The sequence below is a fragment of the Mustelus asterias genome, chromosome 9 (assembly GCF_964213995.1).
Source record: "Mustelus asterias chromosome 9, sMusAst1.hap1.1, whole genome shotgun sequence".
Taxonomy (NCBI): Eukaryota; Metazoa; Chordata; class Chondrichthyes; order Carcharhiniformes; family Triakidae; genus Mustelus; species Mustelus asterias.
Window position 1 is genome coordinate 56,495,503 of NC_135809.1, and position 25,555 is coordinate 56,521,057.

General features: G+C 46.0%; 1 protein-coding gene across 1 annotated transcript in view; it reads right to left on the reverse strand.

The window, feature by feature from the left end:
• The window catches only part of LOC144499229 (protein O-mannosyl-transferase TMTC1-like), a 75,928-nt gene that overhangs the window by 29,931 nt on the left and 20,442 nt on the right, over positions 1-25,555 (reverse strand). The window contains exons 5-6 of the mRNA XM_078221348.1: positions 23,046-23,189; positions 9-117 (exon numbers count right to left, since the gene is read on the reverse strand). Of these exons, the coding sequence (XP_078077474.1) occupies positions 9-117; positions 23,046-23,189 (253 nt within the window). The remainder of the gene's footprint in view (positions 1-8; positions 118-23,045; positions 23,190-25,555) is intronic.

The window sequence follows — 25,555 nt, forward strand, 5'->3', positions numbered from 1 at the left end:
TGACCCACCTGTTCAGCCAGCAGAGCTGCTAGGCTGGAGTAGGCATCTGCAAACTGGGGACCAAACCTCACAGAGTCACGCAGTAATCGTTCAGCCTCCAGTAGCTTCTTCTGGGATCTGCAAGAGAGGAAATGTGCAAGAGGTTTGGCTTCATTGGTATCAGTTGGGCCTACTTGTTTTTTTGACAAACAGTGCAAGCACCAGTGTCCAGGTTAATGCAGGACCACAGGACTCGGTTTCGAGTAGGCACTGTGCTTCCAGACACTAAAACACTTACATGCCCATAGTGCTCCTCTTACATTTTGGTGTTGCATAAAATCATGGGAGAGAGTAAGAGAATGTGTAAGAGATATTGAGGGGGAGAGAATGCGGAGAAGAGATAAAGGGGATGAGAGATGGAGGCGGCGGATCAACATTAAACTCCATGTTTGCCACAAACCCTCATTTTAAGTACTAGCACTGGAGTCACAGCTTTTGAATTTCATTTTACGAAAGGGAATGTTTAAGCCCGGAATATTACCTCAAGTCTGATGTTTCCCTTTGTTGCTGTTTGATGACGGAGATGTTTTGATTTGGGTTTAAACATGGTAACTATGCAGCAATCTATTGTGGTGTTCCTCAGCTATCAATGCACTAAAGTTGTATCCTGGGTCACCAGCTGAACTGGAGTTTGTTTAATGGGAGGGGGGGGAGAGGGCTGTCCTATAAAATCATCATTACTAAGAAGAACTTGTTGGACCAGCTACCTCCTTCAGGTGAAATGCTGCTGTCAATTTATCACCTCAACCAACCAATAATTGACAATATTGACATTGATCCACCCTGCAGCTCCAGTCAATTTTGGGGAGCTGTCATTGTTCTTTCATGTATTAGAGACTCAGTGAAGAAATTGTTTCAGAGTCTCAGAACACTTCCCTTTCAAAACTTGACCTTGTGATTCAATCTGTCGTTTTTAACAGTTGAGGAAATGGCACCTAGTGATTTCAACTGTTAGATTTTGTGGCAGTGATTCCTGTGGGACTCATCCACACTCGGCCACTGCAGGCACGACAGCTCCAGCAACAGCTATTTATTTTCCTTCTTCTTGGGTTCTCTGCCCAAAGGCAGGTCCGATCCACAGCACCGTGACCTTCACCACGTGTAGGGGGCAAGGATGCAGATGCCAAATCCACCCCACTAAAGTGGGGGGGTCGAACCCTGTGACGTCGGCACCAATCTGATCCACAACGGCCTAACAGCCAACCAGCCCTTGCAAGGAGTCCGAGTTGTTGTGGTAACACACACTTTTATGTGCATGTTGTTGTGATGATGGAAGCTCCAACTTTCTTTTCACCAGGAGTCTCTTCTGCTCTCCCAGCCACTGGCATGTTTGGAAGGATTTCCAGGTTGATACTCAACTTGTTTGGCTGCATTATGAACCCACCTTCCTTGGGCATTAGGTCCTGGAGTGGGACATGAACCCGGAACTCCTGGTTCAGACTGTGCCACAAGACCCTCTCCACAACAGCCATTGTAATAGAAAAATATTAATTTTCTTTTCGGAAATGCACATTATTCTGCACATCAAATAGCCACATGGTCTCCCTCATCTGGTCATCAATTTCACAACATCTACTTTACCAGTCCTTGACTTTAAATCCTATTTTACCTACATTTTGGCTCCTATGACACATTAATGGCAATGCATAGCTATCTTGATCTATCATGTAGCCTTGCTGCATATGTAGCTTTGTTCCCAGGTTCATTCACTTGCACATTTTGACCCTTACCCCTGACCCAAGCACATCTCCTCCACTTCCCCTTTTCTCTCCCGTTTCCTATTTTCACTTTCCCATTCTTCACCATCATGTCTCCTTTCATTTTTCTAACCTTGGGTGGGATGGGGATTATGGAAGGGGTAGGTAGGACACAGAAGGGGTATATGGGGTAGAGCGGGTATGGGGGATATGAGGCGGAACGGGGGAAGAAATGAGGGGGCACTGGCAATACACTTCTCAAAAATTTCACAAACTCACTTAGCTGGCAGGGTTCCCGGAGCCCTTTACAAGAATCCAAAAGGGAGAGAAATCTGAATTTCCAGCAGGAGGTTAAATTGCAAACCCAAGGTTACTTTAAGTGAGCATTGGGTCACAACCTGACTCGACTCCCGACCCAATGAAAGTGGCGAGCCCCAGGGTTCCTTGGACAAATACAAAGCTGCAGCCCAACCTGCCTCCACTTTGGCCCTCCTGACTCTGGCTTGTTCCAAGTGTGGAGACCAAAGTTCACCCACTGGCATCAGACGCAACTCAATGCGAGTGTTCCTGACTGTAATGAAAACAGAACATTCCAGAAATACTCAGCAGGTCTGGGCAGCATCTGTGGAAAGAGTGTTGATGTTTCAGGTCTGTGACCTTTCATCAGAACAGCACTTGTGAAACGTTAACTCTCTCACAACAGATGCTGCCAGGCATCATGAGTTTTTCCATCACTTGCTGTTTTTTTCATTCATTCGTGGGACATGAGAGTTGCTGGCTGGACCAGCATTTACTTTACTTTTATTGCTCCCCTGTCCAGGGAGTTAAGTTGCACTACTAGCTAGAGAAGAAATAAGGAATTTACTTTGTGTGGTCAGCAGTTGGAACAGCATCATTAAACGGCCAAGGTTGAAACACTCCCAGTCAGGCATATATTTCTCCTTTTTTTTTTTTAGCTTTTTCAGGTTGCTGGCAAGGCTTGTATTTATTGCCCAATCTAAATGCCCTGAGGTAATGGTGGAGGACCGCCCTCTTGAACTGTTGCCATTTTTATTGTTATTCTTTGCGAACAGTTTGAGAGGCACCGATAAGCAGTTTAGAGTCAATCCACGTTGTGAGGCACCAGATGTCACCTACAGGTCAAATCAGGTAAAGACCTCCTAAAGGTGTTTACACCAATCTGACCACCAGAAGGTGGCCAATTTTCAACTGATGACAGCTTTAATATCTCCAGATACTGCAATGCCCGCTCTCCTGCCAAACACACTTGGCTAAAACTGGGAAGTTCATTTCAGTGTGGATTGATTTTTGCCAAAAGGCATCAGTTTGCTGTTTCTCAGGAGAGGGGGAGGGGAGTTGACAGGCAAGCTGTGAGCACAGCCACACCTCATGGAAAGGAGCCAGCTTTGCACCTGCACATTCTGACTCTGCAATTAGGCTCATTCCCACCAGGGCTTTGAGTCCCACAGACCTGCTAAATTGGCACAAAGTTGGAAGGGAAGATTGCACACTCACGCCTGGAGCACTCATTTCAGCTTACCTGGGAAGAAAACAAAAAATCCTGCAACCACTGCAGGTAAGGTGGAGATAAATACACCGGGTCAGACATTGTGGCAGAAAAGGTTGGCAACATTTTCTGTTCTCAGCTCTGTTTTCTCACTCCATTTCCATTTAAAAGATATATCGGTGCCTGACCCTGCACCATCCCCACCCACACAAAACACTCCACACAACTCTATCCATTCATAGCACACTGGAGAAGTACCACGAACCATGACTTCACCATATCCACCAAATCCATTGGCAAGAAAGACAGTGCAACACAAGTGTCTTCTCCCGAGCCAACTTGCCCAACATCAAAGTGCTAATCACTCAAAACCAGCTCCACTGGGCAGGACGTATCATTTGTGTGCCTGACACCAAGACCCCCGAAAGAAAACCGCTCCACTTGGAACTCAGTCACAGCAGGAGACTCCAGGAAACACTGGGACGTCCTCAAAAATTCCCTGAAAAGGTCAAACATACCCACTGACTCATGGGAGGCCCTGCTTTTGTGACTGATCAAAATGGAGACGATTCATTCGGGAAGGCACCAAACACTCAAAAGACAATGTCAGGAACGTGCAGAGGCGTCGCAGCGAATGCCCAAACCATTCAAGCACCACCTGCCCCACAGATGGCGGAGTCTGCAGATCGCGCTTTGGACTTAACGGCGTAATGACTTTAATGAGATCCACGAGTATGAGCTCCCTGATTGAGCCAGTTAATGCTGTTCAATCCGGGAGCCCTGCAGAGGTATATAATATGGCGTGTCAGGATTACTGGCACTCATGGTCTATACTCTGTACTGGGAAGTGCCTGAGCATTACTCACACTTGTAAATAAATCTGGATTTGGTAAAGGGACACTGGCCTCCTGGGAGTTATTTCAATCAGCCCCCTCAGAAACTATTGAACCGAGCAAGTCCTCCTCGATCCTGAGGAACTCCCTAAGGCAATGACACGGGATTGACAAATGAAGTATTGTCCCTCTCCTATCATTCTGAATCTGTTCTTTGCGGTATATTGGCTACAGAATAAATGACAAAACTAGCCTCATCTGGCACACAGAATTCCTGGAAATTCGGGCACCATCCGATTTCTCATGGTCTGAATACTGAGTTTGTTTTTCACCCTGCTCTAGGTTAATTCTCTGATTCTCCCCACTATCTCTTATGAAGCTTGAGTTGCCAACACAACCGTCAGGAATCTCCTAAATCACTTCTGCCAATGAAACCCAGAGAAAGATCATTAAAAACAAAATATTTTTCATCTCATTTTCTGAGTGCCTTTGTTTATTAAGTATAAAAACATGGGGGTTGCCAGGTGGGGAAACCAGCTTTTCATGAACAATCGAGAATTATATAAACATGTAACAAAGAAGCTGTCCGCATTACAATTAGCGAAGGAAGGTGATGACCTCCGAAGGTGGATGTGTGGCGACCATTGATGAGGATGGGGCAGTCAAAGGTAGGACATTCAGCTACACCTGTTAAGCCACTACTCAAGTGTCTTTCTCTGTGCTGGCATTTTATCTTACAAGTGAGAGATTAAAGCCGAGCCTGTCCCCTCTCCTCACAGTCTCCTTACCCACATACAGACTTTTGAGCATGGGGTTGAATTTTTAACAAATTCCCTCCCTCCCTTGACTTTACTTATCCCTTGAACTGAGCAATAATATGGGCCTTCTGCCCAAGTACTGTCTTGTCGCCATCTCCTCTGGTACATTAATGGCTTTCAACACATCTGCTTTTTTGCAAGTTCATATTTCCCAAGGCAAGGTTTGCCACAAATATTTTGCGTCTCTCAGCAACCAATTGTTCTGGCCAGTTGTGTGCTTGAGCTGATTTCAAACTGTGCAAACATAAAGCGATCAGGACTGTACTGCAGGCTTTTTAAGGATGGGCTTTTAGGGATGTTATGTTTTTATTTCAAGAAAGCGTTAGAATTCAACGAGACCCGACAGATGTAAGGTAGAGTCTATTTGTTCTGATGTCTTTGTTTGTTGCTTCGGGAGGGTAAAGGGTGTTAGTGCTCAGGATGGAAATGCTTTTCCGTTTTAGTGTCGGTGAGTGATCATGATTTATACCTAGGCCTGGTATCATAGCCAGCCAAAGGGATAAGCTTCCCTTAACTCAGCCCCGATGACTACCATAACTCTAGTGTTCCAAACCTCCCCTTTTCTCTATCCTGAGACTTACCGTGGTTTCCTTCTCACAGCGAGCTAGGCCGAGACTAAAAGCTAGACAAAGGGGAGCGTTTCCACAGCTTCAACTTCATTGGAAATGGAGCAACTTGCATTTCTATAGTGCCATGAATGGCCAGAAAACCGTTCCCAGAGGAGGGTTTCAGTGGATGATGCTCTAAAGTAGGGTCGGAATTATTGACGTTGTAGAGGTGGATATAGGCAGTACTTGTGACAGAGAGGAGATCATAGAATCCCTACAGTGCAGAAAGAGGTCATTCGACCCATCGAGTCTGCACCAACCACAATCCCACCCAGGCGCTATTCCCATAACCCCACATATTTTACCCTGCTAATCCCCTGACACTAGGGTCAATTTAGCATGGCCAATCAACCCAACCTGTGCATCTTTGGACTGTGGGAGGAAACCGGAGCACGCAGAGGAAACCCACGCAGACATGGGGAGAATGTGCAAACTCCACACAGACAGTAACCCGAGCCGGGAATCGAACCTGTGAGGCAGCAATGCTAACCACGGTGTGACCTGAAGTTCAGCTTGGAGCTGATCAAAACACAGTGGTGTGCACCACTAACACGATCCTGAAACAGTGGCTGGGACTGGGATGGAAATCAGTTCCAAGGATGTGGAGTTTGTGGTTAGGGCTTCAATCTTTTCAATACTGCGCTGGAAGTAAAAGGCTATGGTTGGTCTATCAGTCAGACTGCACAGGGACCATGAGAGGGAGAGCTGGGTGTCGTGTGCCAATGGTTTTGTCAAAAAAAAGTCACCACATAGAGGCATGTTAATGAGGAAAAGGAGGAGGGGCTAAGGATAGGTAGCTGGGGGAGTCTTGACATTCCGTTACAAAGCTGGAAGAGAAGTCATTGTTGTAGATGCTTTCATTGTAATCAAATAGAGATTAGCGTAAAAACGCTCCCTTCCAGTTGCACCACCTGCTCGTCCTGTCCCGCATCCAGAAATCCTTGCACATTGTAGGAAACTTGAGCTCAATTATCTGAAGAGCAACTCAATGGTTTGCCAAGTTCTCAGCTACAGGCTCTGACGCAACAGTTCCATTCATCTAGTTCCAGAAGACACACAGGAAACATGGCATGGTTTATTTAGATTTTATTTGAGTTTGGCCCCAATAACATAAAGCCAGAGTTTAATCCACAGCACCACCCTGTCCCCTTTTTAAAATTTATTCTTGGGATGTGGGCTTCGCTGGCAAGTCCAGCATTTGTTGCCCCTCCCTAACTGCCCTCGAGAAGGTGGTGGTGAGCCGCCTTCTTGAACTGCTGCAGTCCATGTGGTGTAGGTACATCCACAGTGCTGACGGGGAGGGAGCTCCAGGTTTTTGATCCAATGATGGTGAAGGAATGGCGAAAAAGTTCCAAACCAGAATGGTGCATGGCTTGGAGGGGAACTTGTGATGATGTTCCCACATACTATTAAGCCTAGATATGATTCATGATCACTCACCGATACTAAAATGGAAAAGCGTTTCAATCCTGAGCACTAACATCCTTCACCTCCCTAAGCAACAAATAAAGACATCAGGACAAATAGACTACCATACATCTGTTGGGTCTCATTGAATTCTAATGGTTTCCTGAAATAAAAACATAACATCCCTAAAAGCCCATCCTTAAAAAGCCTGCAGTACAGTCCTGATCGCTAGGGGTCACATGTTTAGAAGGTGCTCTCTCATTATCACAGAGGTTCTACAACAGCGACCTATTCTGCAGAACATAACCAGCAGCAAGACAAAAATAAACCTATTTAATGAGCAGTCCAAATCAAATTAGAATTCTGCCCAGAAATCACAAAAAGACGGACCTGACAATGCTGGATCACGATTGCCTGTGAAACAGTCCGTGCTCAATATCACTTTCCCATGAAGGGTTCCTCGGTTACCTTGCAGGCAAAGTCCTGAAATAGTGTCTCAATTCCATCTCTCATGAATCAGCTAATTAACATGGAGTACAGATAATCTCTTCATGGAGATTTTAGGAGCATGGATAAGGAATCAGCTGCGACCGCATGTATCAGATTATATGATGTGCTTTAATGCAATACTTATATTACACTGCAGAACACACGGTTACTCCTGTCACAGATACAGGCTTGCATTGCGGTGGGGGAAAGTGAAATGTCATCTGAAGACTAGTGGGAGAATCAACAGGGAGAACAGGAATTGGAGGAAGCTGATACACAGCTGCTCTCCCAAAATTGGGCCAGTGAATTAAAATCACTTCCCCAGCACAACCACCTTCTGCCTACTAAACCACCAGTGCTTCATCTATCATCTTCAACCACTTGGATTTATAAAGAGCCTCTCGCATTGAAAGACATCCAAGGGTACTTTACAGAGGCATATGGATAACAATAACTAAATGAGGAAAAGTATCAGCTGGGGTGATCAAAGTCCAGTCAAAGAGGTGACCTGAACTTTAAGGAGTGTTTTGAAGGAGACAAGATGGGTTTTTGGAGGAAATCTCAGATAATGGAACCTCGTTAGCTGAAAGCAAGGGATGCCAATGGCATGGTGAAATTGAGACACAAATGGAGACACACTGGAAACCCTTGGGAAATTTCAAAATCACGGCTGCTGCTCTCAAGTGTGTGGAAAGCTTGCCTTATGGCTGGATCTGACCAATGAAACACAACTCAAAGGGCATCAGCTGATACAACATGGAAAGCTGCCATTTGCCACACCAATTCCTCCCACAGTCTGAAAGATGTGCTGGTTAGGTGCATTAACCATGCTAAATTCTCTCTCAGCGTACCCGAACAGGCGCCATAGTGTGGTGACTAGGGGATTTTCACAGTAACTTCATTGCAGTGTTAATGTAAGACTACTTGTGACACTAATAAATAAACTTTTTGAAAAAATTCATTATGGCCAGAGAAGGGATGCCCAATGATAGCTCAAAAATAGGAGCTATTCAGTACTTCATCCACCATTCAATTATGTGCTGACTGATCTGCACTCAATTCCATTTACCCAGCTTTGCTCCATATCCCTGCATTCCCTTACCTCACAGAAATGTACTTGTCTGGGCACAGAATCAACTGATTCAGCATCCACAGTCTTTCGGGGATAGAGTGACAGATTCCCATTATCTAACCTGAGAGAAAGTGCTTCTTGATTTCACTTCTGAAGGACATGGCTCCAATTTTAAGATCCATCCCCTTGTTCCTGATTCCTCACCAGAGGATCCTAATGGATTCCTTTATCATTTAAACATTGCAATCAGATCACCCCTTTAATCGCCTGACAGTTTGTGCCAACTCTCCTCATAACTGAACCATTTAAGTCCCAGTATCATTTGGGTAAAGCTACACAGGCCTCACACCAAGGCAAAGGTTTTGTGCTCAAGTCTAAAAGCAATACCCAGCTGACCAAGGCTCTGTACAACTGTCCTCTGTGCATCACTTCCAGATTGGCCACATTGGCCAGATTGCGGAGAGGCGGGGGGTTTCTTCTGTGGATCTTTGACACCAGTTCAAGGTGGTTACATCCCAAAGTTTGCTCTTTTCCTTTTCATAGTATCATAGAATCGCTGCAGTGCAGAAGGAAGCCATTCAGCCTATTGTGTCTGCATTTGCTCTGGAGGGTAGGAGGCTGAGGGGTGACTTTATAGAGGTCTATAAAATAATGAGGGGCATAGACAAGGGTACATAGTCAATATCTTTTCCCAAAGGTAGGGGAGTCTAAAACTAGACGGCATAGGTTTAAGGTAAGAGATACAAAAGTGTCCAGAGGGGCAATTTTTTCACACAGAGGGTGGTGAGTGTTTGGAACAAGCTGCAAGAGGTAGTAATAGAGGCAGGTACAATTTTATCTTTTAAAAAGCATTTAGATAGTTACATGTGTATGATGGGTATAGAGGGCTACAGGGCAAATCTGGGCAATTGGGATTAGCTTCGGGGTTTTAAAAAAAAGGGCGGCAAGGACAAGTTGGGCCGAAGGGCCTGTTCCCATGCTGTAAACCTCTATGACACTCTGACAGAGCATCTTACCCAGGCTGTATATCTCCGTAACCCCATGTACTTATCCTGCTAACCCCCCTAATCTACACATCCTGGGACACTATGGGGCAATTTACCATCACAAATCCACCTGCACATCTTTGGACTGTGGGAGAAAACGAGCACCCGAAGGAAACCCACGCGGACACAGGGAGAATGTACAAACTCCACACAGACAGTCACCCAAGGCCGGAATTGAACACAGGTCTCTGGCGCTGTGAGGCAGCAGCTAACAACTGTGCCACTGCGCCGCCCAAAGGGGGGCTCCACCAGTGGAGATCTATCAGTTCTTCCACTGGGTCATAGAAATCAGGAAGGTCTCAAGGTCCATCCATTGAGCTGCTTGGTCTTAGGGTGGTTTGTAGCAGGGCCATGGCAGCTGACGTTAGTGCTTGGGGCTAGGGCAGGGTTCCTGCTGCTACTGCATCCAGTAATTCCACCTGGAGGTCGGCATGCGCAGAGATGTTGAGTTGTGTCAACACAGCTGTGCACTGCCCTGACACTCCCTTCCACCTCCCATGGCTCAACACTCCGGCAGCACTTACCATCAACACTCACATGCCAACAGCAGCCATTTAGGTGAGGTAGCGAGTGGGTGGATGGATATCTCACCCTGGTGGAATGGTATACCCGCAAAACATCACTTCCTGCCAGAGAGGAGAGGCAGGCAGGCAGGAGACAGGCAAAAATATACAAGGCTTGTTATTCCATTGGGTAAGCATATCAAACTTACTACAGATGAGACCCTGACTGCAAATAGGATCAGAACAATGGGCCCAAAAGCCACTCATATACAGCCCTCCACTATTATATATTCAGTCCCACACTGGGCCCGTTACATCAGACGTTAACACAAACGACGCACCCTCAAGAAACTGGTGAAAGCTGGCATCTAAAACATTCAGGGGGAGAGGAATATATTCCCCTCTTCCAACTAGGATCACCAGCTCGTACAACGCACAACAATTTTGATACATGGCTTTCCTTGTTGCAATGCATGCTGGGATAGGCCTGCCTCCATAGCTGCCTGCAGTGCAGAAAATCAAGAGAAAAGCTTTTCCATCTAACAGTGAAAAAACATACAAGACAGTAAATGATTGATTTTTTTTTTCAATGACCTAAGGGCCTGACTGTTTCCAGTGTGGACTCAGTACTCAGGGTTTGTCTGAACCAGCATCCTGCACTGTTCATTGAAATCCTACAGTGCAGGAGACTATTCTGCACCGACTCTCTGACACAGCATCTTACCCAGACTCCCCACCCTATCCCTGTAACCCCTTGCATTTACCCCACTAATCCTCCGAACCTACTCATCCCGAGACACTAAGGACAATTTAGCACGGCCAATTCGCCTAATCTGCACATCTTTCAACTGTGGGAGGAATCCAGAGGAAACCCACAAAGACACAGCAAGAATGTGCAAACTCCACACAGTCACCCAAAGCTGGAATCAAACCCAGGTCCCTGGCGCAGTGAGGCAGTAGCGCTAACCACTGAGCCACTATGCCGCCCACCTGTTGTCCATACAGATCATCATTCAATGTGCCCCTCTTATCACTGCTGGCCATGTTGTTTGTCAACTCACTATTCTCCTTGATCCCCGAGCTATTTTAGCATCATTCATGGATTTTTTGTGGTTGATTATTTTACTTCCTACTTTACACAGACCTCGCTTGATCTGACAATTAAAAAAAGATTTTGACTGGAATTTTACCGCCCCACCTGCCATGGGAAGGCGAGGCTTGGACAACGGGAAGGTCCGTTGACCTCGGGTGGGATATTACGCTTTCGGGATGAGCGAAGCCGCAAAACCCTGTCCTTTGAGTTTACATTATGCCATTCACAACCCCAAGATGTTTCAAAGTGTTTCACAGTCAATTAACTGGGACTTTTGAAGTGCAGTCATGGTTCTAATGTAGGAAGCACGGCGACTAATTTGCACACAGCAATGAAACACACAGCATGTTCACCTGATTTTGTGATATTGACAGGGGGATAAATACTGGCCAGGACGCTAGTCAGAACGCCACTGCTCTTCCTCTTTAGTGGTGTGGGATATTTGGCATCCTCATGAGTGAGTTGGCGAGGTCTTGGTTTAATCTGTCCCACCCAAAAGGCAACACCTCTGGCACAGGGCAGCATTCCCTAAGGACTGCACCGGAGTGTCAGTATGGATTATGTGTTCAAGTGTCTGAAATGGGATTTGAACCCGTGATCCACTGACTCAAAAGGCAGACCTGTTACCCAGAGTCACAGGTGACACCTGCGGCAGGGGGGAAGGGAGAGTAAAACCATTCATGGAATAAATGGTTCAAATACACAGGATGCTGTACATAAACACTAATAAAATGCAATCTTTCAACACCGAGTCCCCAGCATCTGCTGCCCTTCTGTGAAGATGATGTTCAAATCGCCAGGGTGACATGGGACTGCTTCATGGGCTGTTAGTCATCTTTTAGTGAATGAAATGAATGAGTGACGAGAGTGACTTGGAATCAACTCAAGCAGCTGAAAAAGCAAGAGAAATCAAAAAAAAAATCTGCCATGGGCCATGTTCAACAAATAAACTGAAGCTGGGAATAAAACTGCCAATCTGGATTCTCTGCTAAATAAACTGCACAGTGCCTCCGCTGAATAAAATGTCAGCCTCGAGTCTATGCGAAATAAGTAAGTGAGCCCAAAAGCAAAGCTCCTTCTATCAGCTTCTGCTTGTTCTCTTGCCAGCTCTGCCCTGGGTTACAATTCACAAGGTGGTCACTGCCAATGAGGACTCTATTCAGATGAGTCCCAATAGTAATGCTGAACTGGCAATTTGACCTTGGAAGGCAGTGCGGCTCCACGCGCATCTCTGGCATGGAACAATGGGAGAGCTCAAAAGAAGTAACCGTGCCGATTTTGCCCTCCCTGTTCACGCGAGCACTGAGATCAACTGCAGTCAGCTGCTGTCCCAAACGTCAGCAAAGCCCTAGCAGTGGATCATTTGGTTCACTGAAAGATGGCTAACAGCCCATGAAGCAGACCCTTGTCACCCTGGCTATTTGAACATCATGTGGAGATGCCGGCGTTGGACTGGGGTAAGCACAGTAAGAAGTCTCACAACACCAGGTTAAAGTCCAACAGGTTTATTTGGTAGCACAAGCCACAAGCTTTTGGAGCGCTGCTCCTTCATCAGGTGAGTGGGAGTTCTGTTCACAAACAGGGCATATAAAGACACAAACTCAATTTACAAAATAATGGTTGGAATGCGAGTCTTTACAGGTAATCAAGTCTTAAAGGTACAGACAATGTGAGTGGAGAGAGGGTTAAGCACAGGTTAAAGAGATGTGTATTGTCTCCAGCCAGGACAGTTAGTGAGATTTTGTAAGCCCAGGCAAGTCGTGGGGGTTACAGATAGTGTGACATGAACCCAAGATCCCGGTTGAGGCCATCCTCATGTATGTGGAACTTGGCTATCAGTCTCTGCTCAGCGACTCTGCGTTGTCGCGTGTCGTGAAGGCCACCTTGGAGAACACTTACCCGAAGATCAGAGGCCGAATGCCCATGACTGCTGGAAGCGTTCCCCAACAGGAAGAGAACACTCTTGCCTGGTGATTGTCGAGCGGTGTTCATTCATCCGTTGTTGTAGCGTCTGCACGGTTTCCCCAATGTACCATGCCTCGGGACATCCTTTCCTGCAGCGTATCAGGTAGACAATGTTGGCCGAGTTGCAAGTGTATGTACCATGTACCTGGTGGATGGTGTTTTCACGCGAGATGATGGCATCCGTGTCGATGATCCGGCACATCTTGCAGAGGTTGCTGTGGCAGGGTTGTGTGGTGTTGGGGTCACTGTTCTCCTGAAGGCTGGGTAGTTTGCTGCGGACAATGGTCTGTTTGAGGTTGTGCGGTTGTTTGAAGGCAAGAAGTGGAGGTGTGGGGATGGCCTTGGCGAGATGATCGTCTTCACTGCTAATACTGCTAACTTTGTGCTAACACTGTGCCACCGTTCCGTCCCGAGGGCATTTAAGGATTAAAGACGTGGTGACATGGGGAGAAAGTGCAGTCTCCGCACAGACAGTGACCCAAGCCGGGAATCAAACTTGGGATCCTGGCGCTGTGAGGCAGCAGTGCTAACATTGTGCCACCATTCCGCCCAGAGGGCATTTAAGGGTTAACAACATTGCTGTGGCTCTGGAGCCACAAGTAGGCCGGATCAGTTAGGGACAGCAGATCTTCTTCCCTGAAGGGCATCAGTAAACGTGCTGAAGTGTATTTGCTGGGGAGGGAGGGAGCAACTTTCATATCCAACAATCGCAACTACCCATGCAACAGTGTTTCTGCTCTCAACAGACATCATATTGCTGCTCAGTCACCGATCAGTAATAAAAGCAAAACACTGCAGATGTTGGAAACCTGTAATAAAAACAGACAAACTGTTTGGATAAACTCAGCAGGTCTGACAGCATCTGTGGAGAGAGAACAGAGTTACTGAATGGAATTTTAAATGTTATAAAATTCTAAATGTTATAAAAGTTGAAGTGTTCCACACCAGTCTTTTGGGTGAGAGCCACCGTGCAATCCTCCCACACTCTGTTCAATTTTTTGACAGTTCGAAGATTTGCGCTGGTAGTGTGGGGTTGGTGGGGTGACAGAACCCAAGTGACCAGTGAAGTCAGCTTCAGAGCACTCAGGCTCCGTTGCACAGGGAGCCCTGATCTCCCAGTAAACTAGGAGACCTCCTGTCACACTCCCCCCACCTCCACCATGGACATGGGACCACCACCACCACCCACCCCCCCCCCCCCCCCCCCTCATCGGCAGCAGTGTTGCTCACCCACATTAGCCGCATCGGGGGCTCTCCCAACGGGTCCCCTGTGGGACCCTCCGACATGCCGCACCCCTCCCCCTGCTCACGCCTCTCCTGCACGAGCTCCCCATTGGCAATCAACCCATGCAGGGCTCCCACCTCGATGATTACGCCCTTTGCATGCTCCCTTGGCACTGCTCCAGCACAGTTATAGTGCCCAACCAAGGTGCCAGGTGGGCACTGCCAGGCTAGCACAGCCCAATGGGCACTGTCCAGCCATGTCCCCAACCACCCGGGGGCTTCAATGGCTTCTAGTCCCCCTGGCATGGCCATGGTGTCTGGTCCCCGCTGGTGGACAAGAGGGAAGCAGCCATGATGCTGGAAAATGCCATGCCGGATGCACTAATGGGATTAAAATGAATTCAATCCCATGCAAATAAGCTTTACGCCCTTTCTGGGCATGAAGCCATTCTCATTGGCAAAACAAAGCCAGGAAGATTGCGTGCGAGGCCAAACCGGTTTACCCTGATTTTTAGCCTCACAAGCTATCTTCCTGACTCACCACGCCGGAAGCTGGTAAGATCACACTCAATGCTTCAATCCCATGGACTCTGCTTCAGAACTGGAGCTGATAGTTCTTGCTCTGTCCTGCTCTTGATGCCTCTGAATCCTGAAACTAGGTCATCCCTTATCCAAAGGTTGTCAGACCAAATTTATACCAAAAATGAATCCGAGGGGCGCGAATATAAAAAGAGAGGTGCCAGGGAGTGGTAAAGTTATTTACTGTGCAAGAGAAAAGTCTAAAACAACAGTTAAGATATTTCAATAATTTAGTTCAAGCAGTTACAAGACCACGGGTAGGATATCCCATTCCAAAGAAATAAAGATAATTAAGAGCAAATTCAAATATGCTCAGTCAGTCACTAACAATTTAAACAGAAGTAAAATGCTGTGAATGTTGGGAACATGACACTAAAACAGAAAGTACTCGGCATGTCTCATAGAATCCCTACGGTGCAGAAGGAGATCATTCGGCCCATCAAGCTTGCACCAACAACAATCTCAACTAGGCCCATCTCTGTAACCCAAATATTTGCCCTGCTCATCCCGCTAACCTACGCATCGTCTGTGGAGAGAGAAGCAAAGTTAATGTTTCAGGTCGATGGTATTGCATCAGAAAGATGTTAGGACTGAGCAGCAATGAAATGCCACTGACCTGATGAGGTAACTAATAATTTAAAGGCAGGTGGCGTCACTCTCAGAATTCTTGTTTTTTTTAAAAAGCTCTTTCTTCCATTCTGGTTACTTGATCATGCAGCGAGATGTGAATTTTAGCATGTGCTGGGGAGTACCACAATGTACGAAAAAATAAAGCGACATTGGTGTTTAGATCATGAGGGAAGGAGATTCCTTTCAAACCTTTCTCAAAATGTAGAGGTTCCACTCAAAGATTTAAATGAGAAATATTTCAAGCTGGGACAGACATCACTTTCAATGAAAATTAAGCATTGTCTGTCAGAGCAGAGAGATCTGCTGGACTGGTTTAGATCACCTCCAGGGCTCAGGAAGGAATTTCACACGTTATTTTCTCTAATTGGACAATGTTTTTATCTGGTTTTTTTCTCTGGTCTCTCCCAGTTCCTGGGTGGGGTGGGGAGTGTACGCATTGTGCTACACAAGGTATCGGAGTTGTTCAGACAGGCTGAGTGGATTAGAACATCCTTTCCCAGTCACTGTTAAGTCTTTCCCAATCCCTGAGTCAAACAACCCCCAAACATCGCAGCAGAATAGTGAGAATATGGGATACCCTCAAGCCGAGGGAAGATATCACTGATCTATAAATTGAGCACCAACTTAAAGCAGAACATCTCTGTCTTCCAACATATTCCTGAACCAGAATAAATTTTGGCTTGTTGAGAGGCAAGATAAGTGAAGTCCAATGCTTCTCCCCTCATTTCAGCTGTGATATTACTCACCTGCCACCTCACAGTAAAGGTCAATGGACGGCTGATGCCATAAAATTTGGAAATATCCACACACGGCAAAATTGAAAACATCAAAAACAAGATTGATAGATTTTTGTCCAGCGTGGATACTGAGGGGCTTGCAACCAAGGTATGTGAATGGGGTTAAGGTACAGATCAGCCTTCATCTAACTGAATGGTAGAACAGGTTCATGTGAATGTGAATAGAACATCATCCACCAGGTACATGGTACATACTCATGCGACTCGGCCAACGTTGTCTACCTCATTCGCTGCAGGAAAGGATGTCCCGAGGCATGGTACATCGGCGAGACTATGCAGACGCTACGACAACGGATGAACGGACACCATGTGACAATCACCAGGCAGGAATGTTCCCTTCCTGTTGGGGAGCACTTCAGCAGTCAAGGGCATTCAGCCTCCGATCTTCGGGTAAGCGTTCTCCAAGGCAGCCTTCAAGACAGGCGACAACGCTGAATCGCCGAGCAGAAACTGATAGTCAAGTTCCGCATGCATGAGGGCGGCCTCAACGGGGATCTTGGGTTCATGTCACACATGTAACCCCAACCATTTGGCCTGGGCTTGCAAAATCCGATTAACTGTCCTGGCTGGAGACAATTCGCACTTCTTATTGTTCCCACCCCAGTCCAATGCCGGCATCTCCACATCATGTCTTAGAATAAGGGGCAGACCATTCTGAATGGCCTACTCCTGCTCCTTTTTCCTATTCCTATGGCCCCTTTGTCCAACTTTGTCTCCAACTCTGCTCAGCTTTGATCTTACAACACCATCCCGCCACTCCATCAGGATGAGAATTTTCACTTCCCATATCGTTGTGCCTCAGAATTACTGCTCGCTCACAGCTGAGCTAGAAATGAGTGACAGTGCTGAAAAACACTGTAAAAATCAAATGGCCACATCAGCAAAACTACACACAGTTTCACCTTCAGGGAAGCTGAACATTAAAAACTGAATGCAATTAGCTGATGCTGCTAATGGATAGACAAAACGGACAAACACAACCTGGGTAAACATTCTTATGTCTCACACTGGGGTGGGAACAATAAGAAGTCTCACAACACCAGGTTAAAGCCCAAAAGGTTTATTTGGTATCGCAAGCTTTTGGAGCACTGCTCCTTCATCAGGTGAGTGGAGAGTTGGGTTCATAAACACGGGCATATATAGACGGAGCCTTAATTGCAAGATAATGGTTGGAATGCGAGTCTTAACAGATAATCAAGTCTTTACACAGGTGCAGACAATGTGAGTGGAGAGAGGGTTAAGCACAGGTTAAAGAAATGTGTATTGTCTCACACCAGGACAGTTAGTCGGATTTTATATGATCTCAACCTATTAACGGTCGGACAGAATATGAGCTCAACCTATTAAGGGTGTAAGAATCCCCATGCATCGCTTCCGCCAATTTATATTGGATGACTGATGACACTCTTTAAACATTCTTCAAGCCCAATGTAACCAATCGAGACTGGAGAGCTCCAGATAGGTGGCACAGTAGTTAACACTGCTGCCTCACAGCGCCAGGTTCAATTCCAGCCTCGGGTAACTATCTGTGTGGAGTTTGCATGTTCTCCCCATGTCAGCGTGGGTTTCTTCCAGGTGCTCCGGTTTCCTCCCACAGTCTAAAGATGTGCAGGTTAGGTGGATTGTCTATGCTAAATTGCCCCTAAATGTCCAAACATGTGTAGGTTAGGGCATTAGCAGGGACAAATACATGAGGTTACCGGACTAGGGCCTGGGTGAGGTGCTCAGTCAGAGAGTTGGTGCAGACCTGATAGGCTGAATGGCCTCTTTCTGCACTGCAAGGATTCTATAGTCTGAAAAACAACCACGATTTCTGAGTCGCTGTCCTCTGGCCCCATTGCAAGATTGGGGAGGTGAAAAACAGGCTCAGTCAACTACGCACCACAGCTCACCATCAATGCAGAATGGCTATTGGTGTCCCTGGATCCGTAGCCAGACTGAGAGAGTAGAGGAGGGCTGAAATCTGGCAGCTGATATAGTTCAACACAGCCAGTAGCTGCTCGTGAAGCCAAAGTGTCCATGATATTGCTCCGCAGTGAGGAGGCACTCAGAGTAATGCTCCCTGAAGATCCTCTATGTGATCCTCCTGTGCAGTGTCCTCCTCCTTCAGCTGTTCCCATTTTCTTTGCTCTCTTGGGTGGCACAGTGGCTAGCACTGCTGCCTCATAGCACCAGGGGCCTAGGTTTGATTCCTGACTTGGGTCACTGTCTGTGCGGAGTCTGCATGTTCTCCCCGTGTCTGCGTGGGTTTCCTCCCATAGTCCAAAAGACATGTTGGTTAGGTGCATTGGCCATACTAAATTCTCCCTCAGTGCACCCGAACAGGAGTTTGGCGACTCGGGGATTTTCGCAGTAACTTCGTAGCAGTGCTGTTAATGTAAGCCTACTTGTGACATTAACAAATAAAATTTGACTCTCCACCCTCCACATCCACCAGTCCCAAAGGCAACCCTCACACACCTGTATTTACATCAGAAAAGGAGGAGACCATTCAGCTCCTCGAGATTTTTCTGCTGTGCAAACAGATCATGGATAAACTGTACTTCAATTCCATTTTATTGGACTTGTGCATAATGGATGCTTTTGTCAGCGTTGCCAGAGAGAGAAACTTGATACGTCTTCCCCCTGTATCTGTGGAAGGAATTCAATTTTCTCTTCTCGATGCTCCAGCAATGAAATTTGACAGAAAGGCTCCAGGATGTCTTCTGTCATGGCTATTGCACTCTGAAAGTTAATAAGGCGAAGTAATTTCTATTCAGTCAATAAAAAAGTCAACACAAGTGTGAAAAGCAATTGGAGTGGGCAGGTAAACACAGTCTTTGTGACAGTATGTGTTACACTGGTGAGAACTAAATTATATGACAAAGAACAGTCATTCAATTAGCAACACCGAGAAGCCAGACCACAGTAATATCTGTGCTAACAATCCCACCTGATTCTCCGATCCAAACTGCTGCCGAACCTGAGATCTCACTATGCTTGGGTGCATGTGCCATGGAACACACAATGTAAGTCCCACATCATAGTCATTCAGAACCAAATTAGTCCATTTATTCTTTTGTGCCTCTTTGAACACTCTAAGCATCCTTTTCTCCCAATTCTGTTCTGAAAGTTGTTATTCAATCTGCTTCCACCACACTTTCAGACAGTGCATTCCAGACCATAACAACTCACCACGTCGAATAAAAAACATACATATGAGCATACAAATTAGGAACCGGAGTAGGCCACTTAGCCCCTTGAGCCTGCTCTGCCATTCAATAGGATCATGGCTGATCTAATTGTAGCTTCAATCCTACAATCCTGCCTATTCCTATAACCTTTCACCCCCTTGTCTATCTGGCTGTGCCTTAAAAATATTAAAGACACTGCTTCCACTGCCTTTTGTGGAAGAAGAGTTCCAGAAGTTCATGACCCCTATCCTCATCTCGGTTTTAAATAAGCGACCACTTATTTTTAAACAGTGACCTCCAATTCTAGATTCTCTGACAAGAGGAAACATCCTCTCCACATCCACCTGTCACTACCCCACAGGATTTTAAAGGTTTCAATCAAGTTGCCTCTTACTCTTCCAAACTCTCATGGATACAAACCGAACCTCTCCAACCTTTCCTCCTGAGACAACCCGCCCATTCATGTTAGAAGTCAAGCTAACCTTCTCTGAACTACTTCTAGCGCATTTACATCTTTCCTTAAATAAAGCGACCAATACTGTACGCAGCACTCCAGATGCGGTCTCACCAATGCTCTGTACAACTGAAGCATAACCTCCCTACTTGATAACATTGTATTAGTTTTCCTAATTGCTAGCCTTTTGAGATCGATGTACTCTGCTTCTTGTGCAGTTTACCTTTTCCCTCTGGGTTACTTACCCTCCTACCAGTGGAAATGATTTGCCCCAACCAGTCTATCAAAGCCTCCCATAACCTTTCCTCTGGGTCTCCGATTTCCTCCCACAGTCCGAAAGACAAGTTGGATAGGTGGACTGGCCATGCTAGGTCTCCCTCAGTGTACCCAAACAGGTGCCGGATTGGCAACGAGGGGATTCAAGTTTTTAGGTGTTCAGATCGCCAACAACCTGTCCTGGTCCCCCCATGCTGACACTATAGTTAAGAAAGCCCACCAACGCCTCTATTTTCTCAGAAGACTAAGGAAATTTGGCATGTCAACTACGACTCTCACCAACTTTTTCAGATGCACCACAGAATGCATTATTTCTGATTGTATCACAGCTTGGTATGGCTCCTACTCTGTCCAAGACCGCAATAAACTACAAAGGGTCGTGAATGAAGCCCAGTCCATCACTCAAACCAGCCTCCCATCCACTGACACTGTCTACACTTCCTGCTGCCTCAAAAAAGCAGCCAGCATAATTAAGGACCCCACGCACCGCGAACATTCTCTCTTCCGCCTTCTTCTGTCGGGAAAAATATATAAAAGTCTGAGAACACATACCAACTGACTCAAGAACAGCTTCTTCCTGCTGCCAGCAGACTTTTGAATGGACTTAACTCGCATAAAGTTGATCTTTCTCTGCACCCGAGCTATGACTGTAACACTAAATTCTGAACTCTCTCCTTTCCTTATCTATGAACGGTGTGCTTTAACTGTATAGTATGCAAGAAACAATACTTTTCATTGTATACTAACACTTGTGACAATAATAAATCAAATCAAAATCAAACATTTTCACGGTAACTTCATTGCAGTGCTAATGTAAGCCTACTTGTGACACTAATAAATGAACTGCAAAAAAACCCACCTCTATTAAATTTCTCCATAAATACAAGAAAAGCTAATTCCAGATTTTTAGATGTTCATTCATGGGATGTGGGTATCGCTGGCTGAGTCAACATTTGTTGTCCATCCCTAATTGCCCTTGAACTGAGTAGTTTGCTAGGCCATTTTAGCGGGTAGATTTCCTTCCCAAACGGACATTAGAAAACCAAATGGGTTTTTACGACAATTGACAATGATTTCACTCACAGCCATCATTCGACTTTCAATTCCAGAAGTTTAATTGAAATCAAATTTCACCATCTGCTGATTCGAACCCTGGTCCCCAGAGCACTATCCTGGGGATTACTAGTCCAGCAATAATACAACTACACCACTGTCTCCCCAAATGCGATGTTGTGTTGTGATTGAACGAGAACTGCATTGACAGTGTTACAGTGGGAACTGGATCAAATTTAAGTGCACTCATTGTGAACACCTCGGTAGCTCCAGCTGCTCTGATAACATGAATGAGGATGGAAATCTTCAGAGTCAATGGGCAATATGAAGAAGTCAACAGAGGCTTTTTTCATACCAAGACAACTCACCATCTGAAACCAGCCATGTTTCTGCTCTGAGTTTATCATCTAACAGACGTCTAAAGTCTCTCAGTAGCAAGTACTGGAAAATAAAATGGGTCGTACATAATGGGTGCTCTCTGAAATTTGCATTGCATATGGGCAAGCATAATGTTTTTCATGTGGAATATATACACATACGTGCAGTAACTGTCTCAAATTTCAGAGGCAGTTGGACTCTAACTGGCAAAGTACAACTTCTCCTACACACATATACTGCCACTGCTGGAGTGCTATTGTGAATGGCAGACACTATGCGACGTTGCGTGAATGTAAGGCACACTAAGATCGTGAGTTCGGCTGACTACTACATGATTGAGGTGCCAATGGTTGGCACAGTTCACTCCATCCTTACTAAAGAGGACCTCTTCTACCATTGGGAGGGCTGAATTGTCAGATGGCTCTACCACAGCCAGGCTTTATTCCACTCGCTTGACAACAAACTGGGATTTCACAATGCTGGGCCTTCAAACTCGCAGGAGCTCACTGTTGCTGAGCACAAGCAAGTGGAGTGGAAGCTGCTCCTTGAAGAAGCTGGGGGAGGGAGGGGGGAGGGGGACCAAATTGGGAAAAAGAGCAATTCTCATGAATTGTCCTTTCTGACCAGCAAAGTATTTAGGCATAAATTTATAGAATCCACAGAATCCCAACAGTGCAGAAGGAGGCTATTCAGCCCATCAATTCTGCACTAACTCTATAAAGAGCATCCCACCCAGACCCACTCCCTCACCCTATAGCTGTAACTCCACATATTTACCATGGTTAATCCACGTACTTACACAGCCATACCAAACTGTGATATAACCAGAAAAAATGCTTTCCATGGTGCATCTGTAAAAGTTGGTGAGGGTCGTAGCTGACATGCCAAATTTCCTTAGTCTTCTGAGAAAGTAGAAGCGATGGTGGGTTTTCTTAACTATGGTGTCAGCATGGGGGGACCAGGACAGATTGTTGGTGATCTGGACACCTAAAAACTTGAATCCCCTAGTCGCCACTCTGGCGCCTGTTCGGGTACACGGAGGGAGAATTAGCATGGCTGATCCACCTAACCTACACACCCTCGGATATTATGATATTGCAATGGTTAAATTTAATTGATGAAGGGCCAATGTTCAGAGAGGCAGATTACACGGGATGTTTATTCAAACCACTGGTTGGATCATCAGGCAGAGTTATTGGTTAATAATGTGCATTCACCCAACAGCCCCTAGATTGCATATTGTATAATTAGAGATTGGAAGAGTTAAGAAATCACCATTGTGAGAGGAATGTGAGACCCACTTGCAGAAGTGATCACTGATGATGAAATTTTAACACAGACCCAAGTGTTATCACCACAACATTCCAAAACTCTCCAAAGCTTACATCAAATCTTTGCACTTACTTCAACAGGTTGCCCAGATTGAAGAGCGCACGGTTATGCTGAGGGTTCAACTCCAAGGCCTGTCTATAGTGGACTTCCGCCTCAGACACGTCCTTGGTCAATGTGCCGAGATTATTCAGTGCGCTGGCGTGACGTGGATATAACCTGGCAGAAATGGATTGAAGAATCCAGCAGGGGGAAAAAAGGAATATTAGTCCTGCAAATCCATCATCAGACACAGCACAGCAATGTCAAGGGATTAATGACATGTTGTCTAGACATTTAACCAGTATAATTGCCCATCAGAAATGATTAAACAGGCTGAGGCTCTTTCCTCTAGTCTATGCTTCTATGCTGTACATCCTATGTAAATACAACAATGTTCAACTGTATTTAACTGGATGCAAACTTGTTGCGTATGAAAATTGAATCCCAATGCACTATTTAAAGAAGATCACACCTGTTTTCCAGTCGATTTGACTAATATTTCTCCTTCATCAACATCACTAAAGACGGATTAACTGCTGGGATGGCACGGTGGCACAGTGATTAGCACTGCTGTCTCACAGCGCCAGGGACCCGGGTTCGATTCCTGGCTTGGGTCACTGTCTGTGTGGAATCTGCACATTCTCCCCGTGTCATTGGACACAGGTGAGGTCCCTGAGGATTGGAGGATAGCGAATGTGGTACCGTTATTTAAGAAGGGTAGCAGGGATAACCCGGGTCATTATAGGCCAGTGAGCTTGACGTCCATGGTAGGAAAGTTGTTGGAGAGGATTCTTAGAGACAGGATGTATGCGCATTTAGAACAGAACAATCTCATTAGTGACAGACAGCATGGTTTTGTAAGAGGAAGGTCGTGCCTTACAAATTTGGTGGAGGTTTTTGAGGAAATGACAAAAACGGTTGACGAAGGAAGGGCCATGGATGTCGTCTATATGGATTTCAGTAAGGCATTTGACAAAGTCCCTCATGGCAGGTTGGTTAAGAAGGTTAAGGCTCATGGGATACAAGGAGAGGTGGCTAGATGGGTAGAAAATTGGCTTGGCCACAGGAGACAGAGGGTAGCAGTCGAAGGGTCTTTCTCCGGCTGGAGGTCTGTGACCAGTGGTGTTCCGCAGGGCTCTGTACTGGGACCTCTGCTATTTGTGATATATATAAATGATTTGGAAGAAGGTGTTACTGGTGTTATCAGCAAGTTTGCGGATGACGCGAAGATGGCTGGACTTGCGATAGCGATGAACATTGTCGGACAATACAGCAGGATATAGACAGGCTGGAAAATTGGGCGGAGAAATGGCAGATGGAATTTAATCCAGATAAATGCGAAGTGATGCATTTTGGAAGAACTAATGTAGGGGGGAGTTATACAATAAATGGCAGAGCCATCAAGAGTATAGAAACACAGAGGGACCTAGGTGTGCAAGTCCACAAATCCTTGAAGGTGGCAGCACAGGTGGAGAAGGTGGTGAAGAAGGCATATGGTATGCTTGCCTTTATAGGATGGGGTATAGAATATAAAAGCTGGAGTCTGATGATGCAGCTGTATAGAACGCTGGTTAGGCCACATTTGGAGTACTGCGTCCAGTTCTGGTCGCTGCACTACCAGAAGGACGTGGAGGCTTTAGAGAGAGTGCAGAGAAGGTTTACCAGAATGTTGCCTGGTATGGAGGGTCTTTGCTATGAGGGTAAACTGGGGTTGTTCTCCCTGGAAAGACGGAGAATGAGGGGAGACCTAATAGAGGTGTACAAAATTATGAAGGGTATAGATAGGGTGAACAGTGGGAAGCTTTTTCCTAGGTCAGAGGTGACGATCATGAGGGGTCACGGGCTCAAAGTGAGAGGGGCGAGGTATAACTCAGATATCAGAGGGACGGTTTTTACACAGAGAGTGGTGGGGGCCTGGAATGCGCTGCCAAGTAGGGTGGTGGAGACAGACACGCTGGCATCGTTTAAGACTTACCTGGATCGTCACATGAGCAGTCTGGGAATGGAGGGATACAAACGAATGGTCTAGTTGGACCAATGAGCGGCACAGGCTTGGAAGGCCAAAGGGCCTGTTTCCTGTGCTGTACTGTTCTTTGTGTCTGCGTGGGTTTCCTCTGGGTGCTCCAGTTTCCTCCCACAGTTAGGTGAATTGGCCATGCTAAATTGCCCTTTACTGTCAGGGGGACTAGCTAGAGTAAATGCATGGGGTTATTGGATTATGGGGATAAGGCTGGATGGGACTGTGGTCAGTGCAGACGTGATGGGCTGAATGGCCTCCTTCTGCACCGTAGGAGTCTGTGATTCTATGAATCATCATCATGGCTGGTTGCAAGGCCACAACGTGGACAAAAGATGCAGTGTTTGGCCTATAAGACAAGAGTGACGGCACTTCAAAAATAATCCATTAGTTGTTAAATGCTTAGAAAATTCCAAAGGGCTAGACAGCGTAGATTCAGAAAGATTGTTCTTGTTGATGGAGCAGTCCAGAACTAGGGGTCATAGTTTGAGAATAAAAGGTAAACCTTTTAGGACTGAGGTGAGGA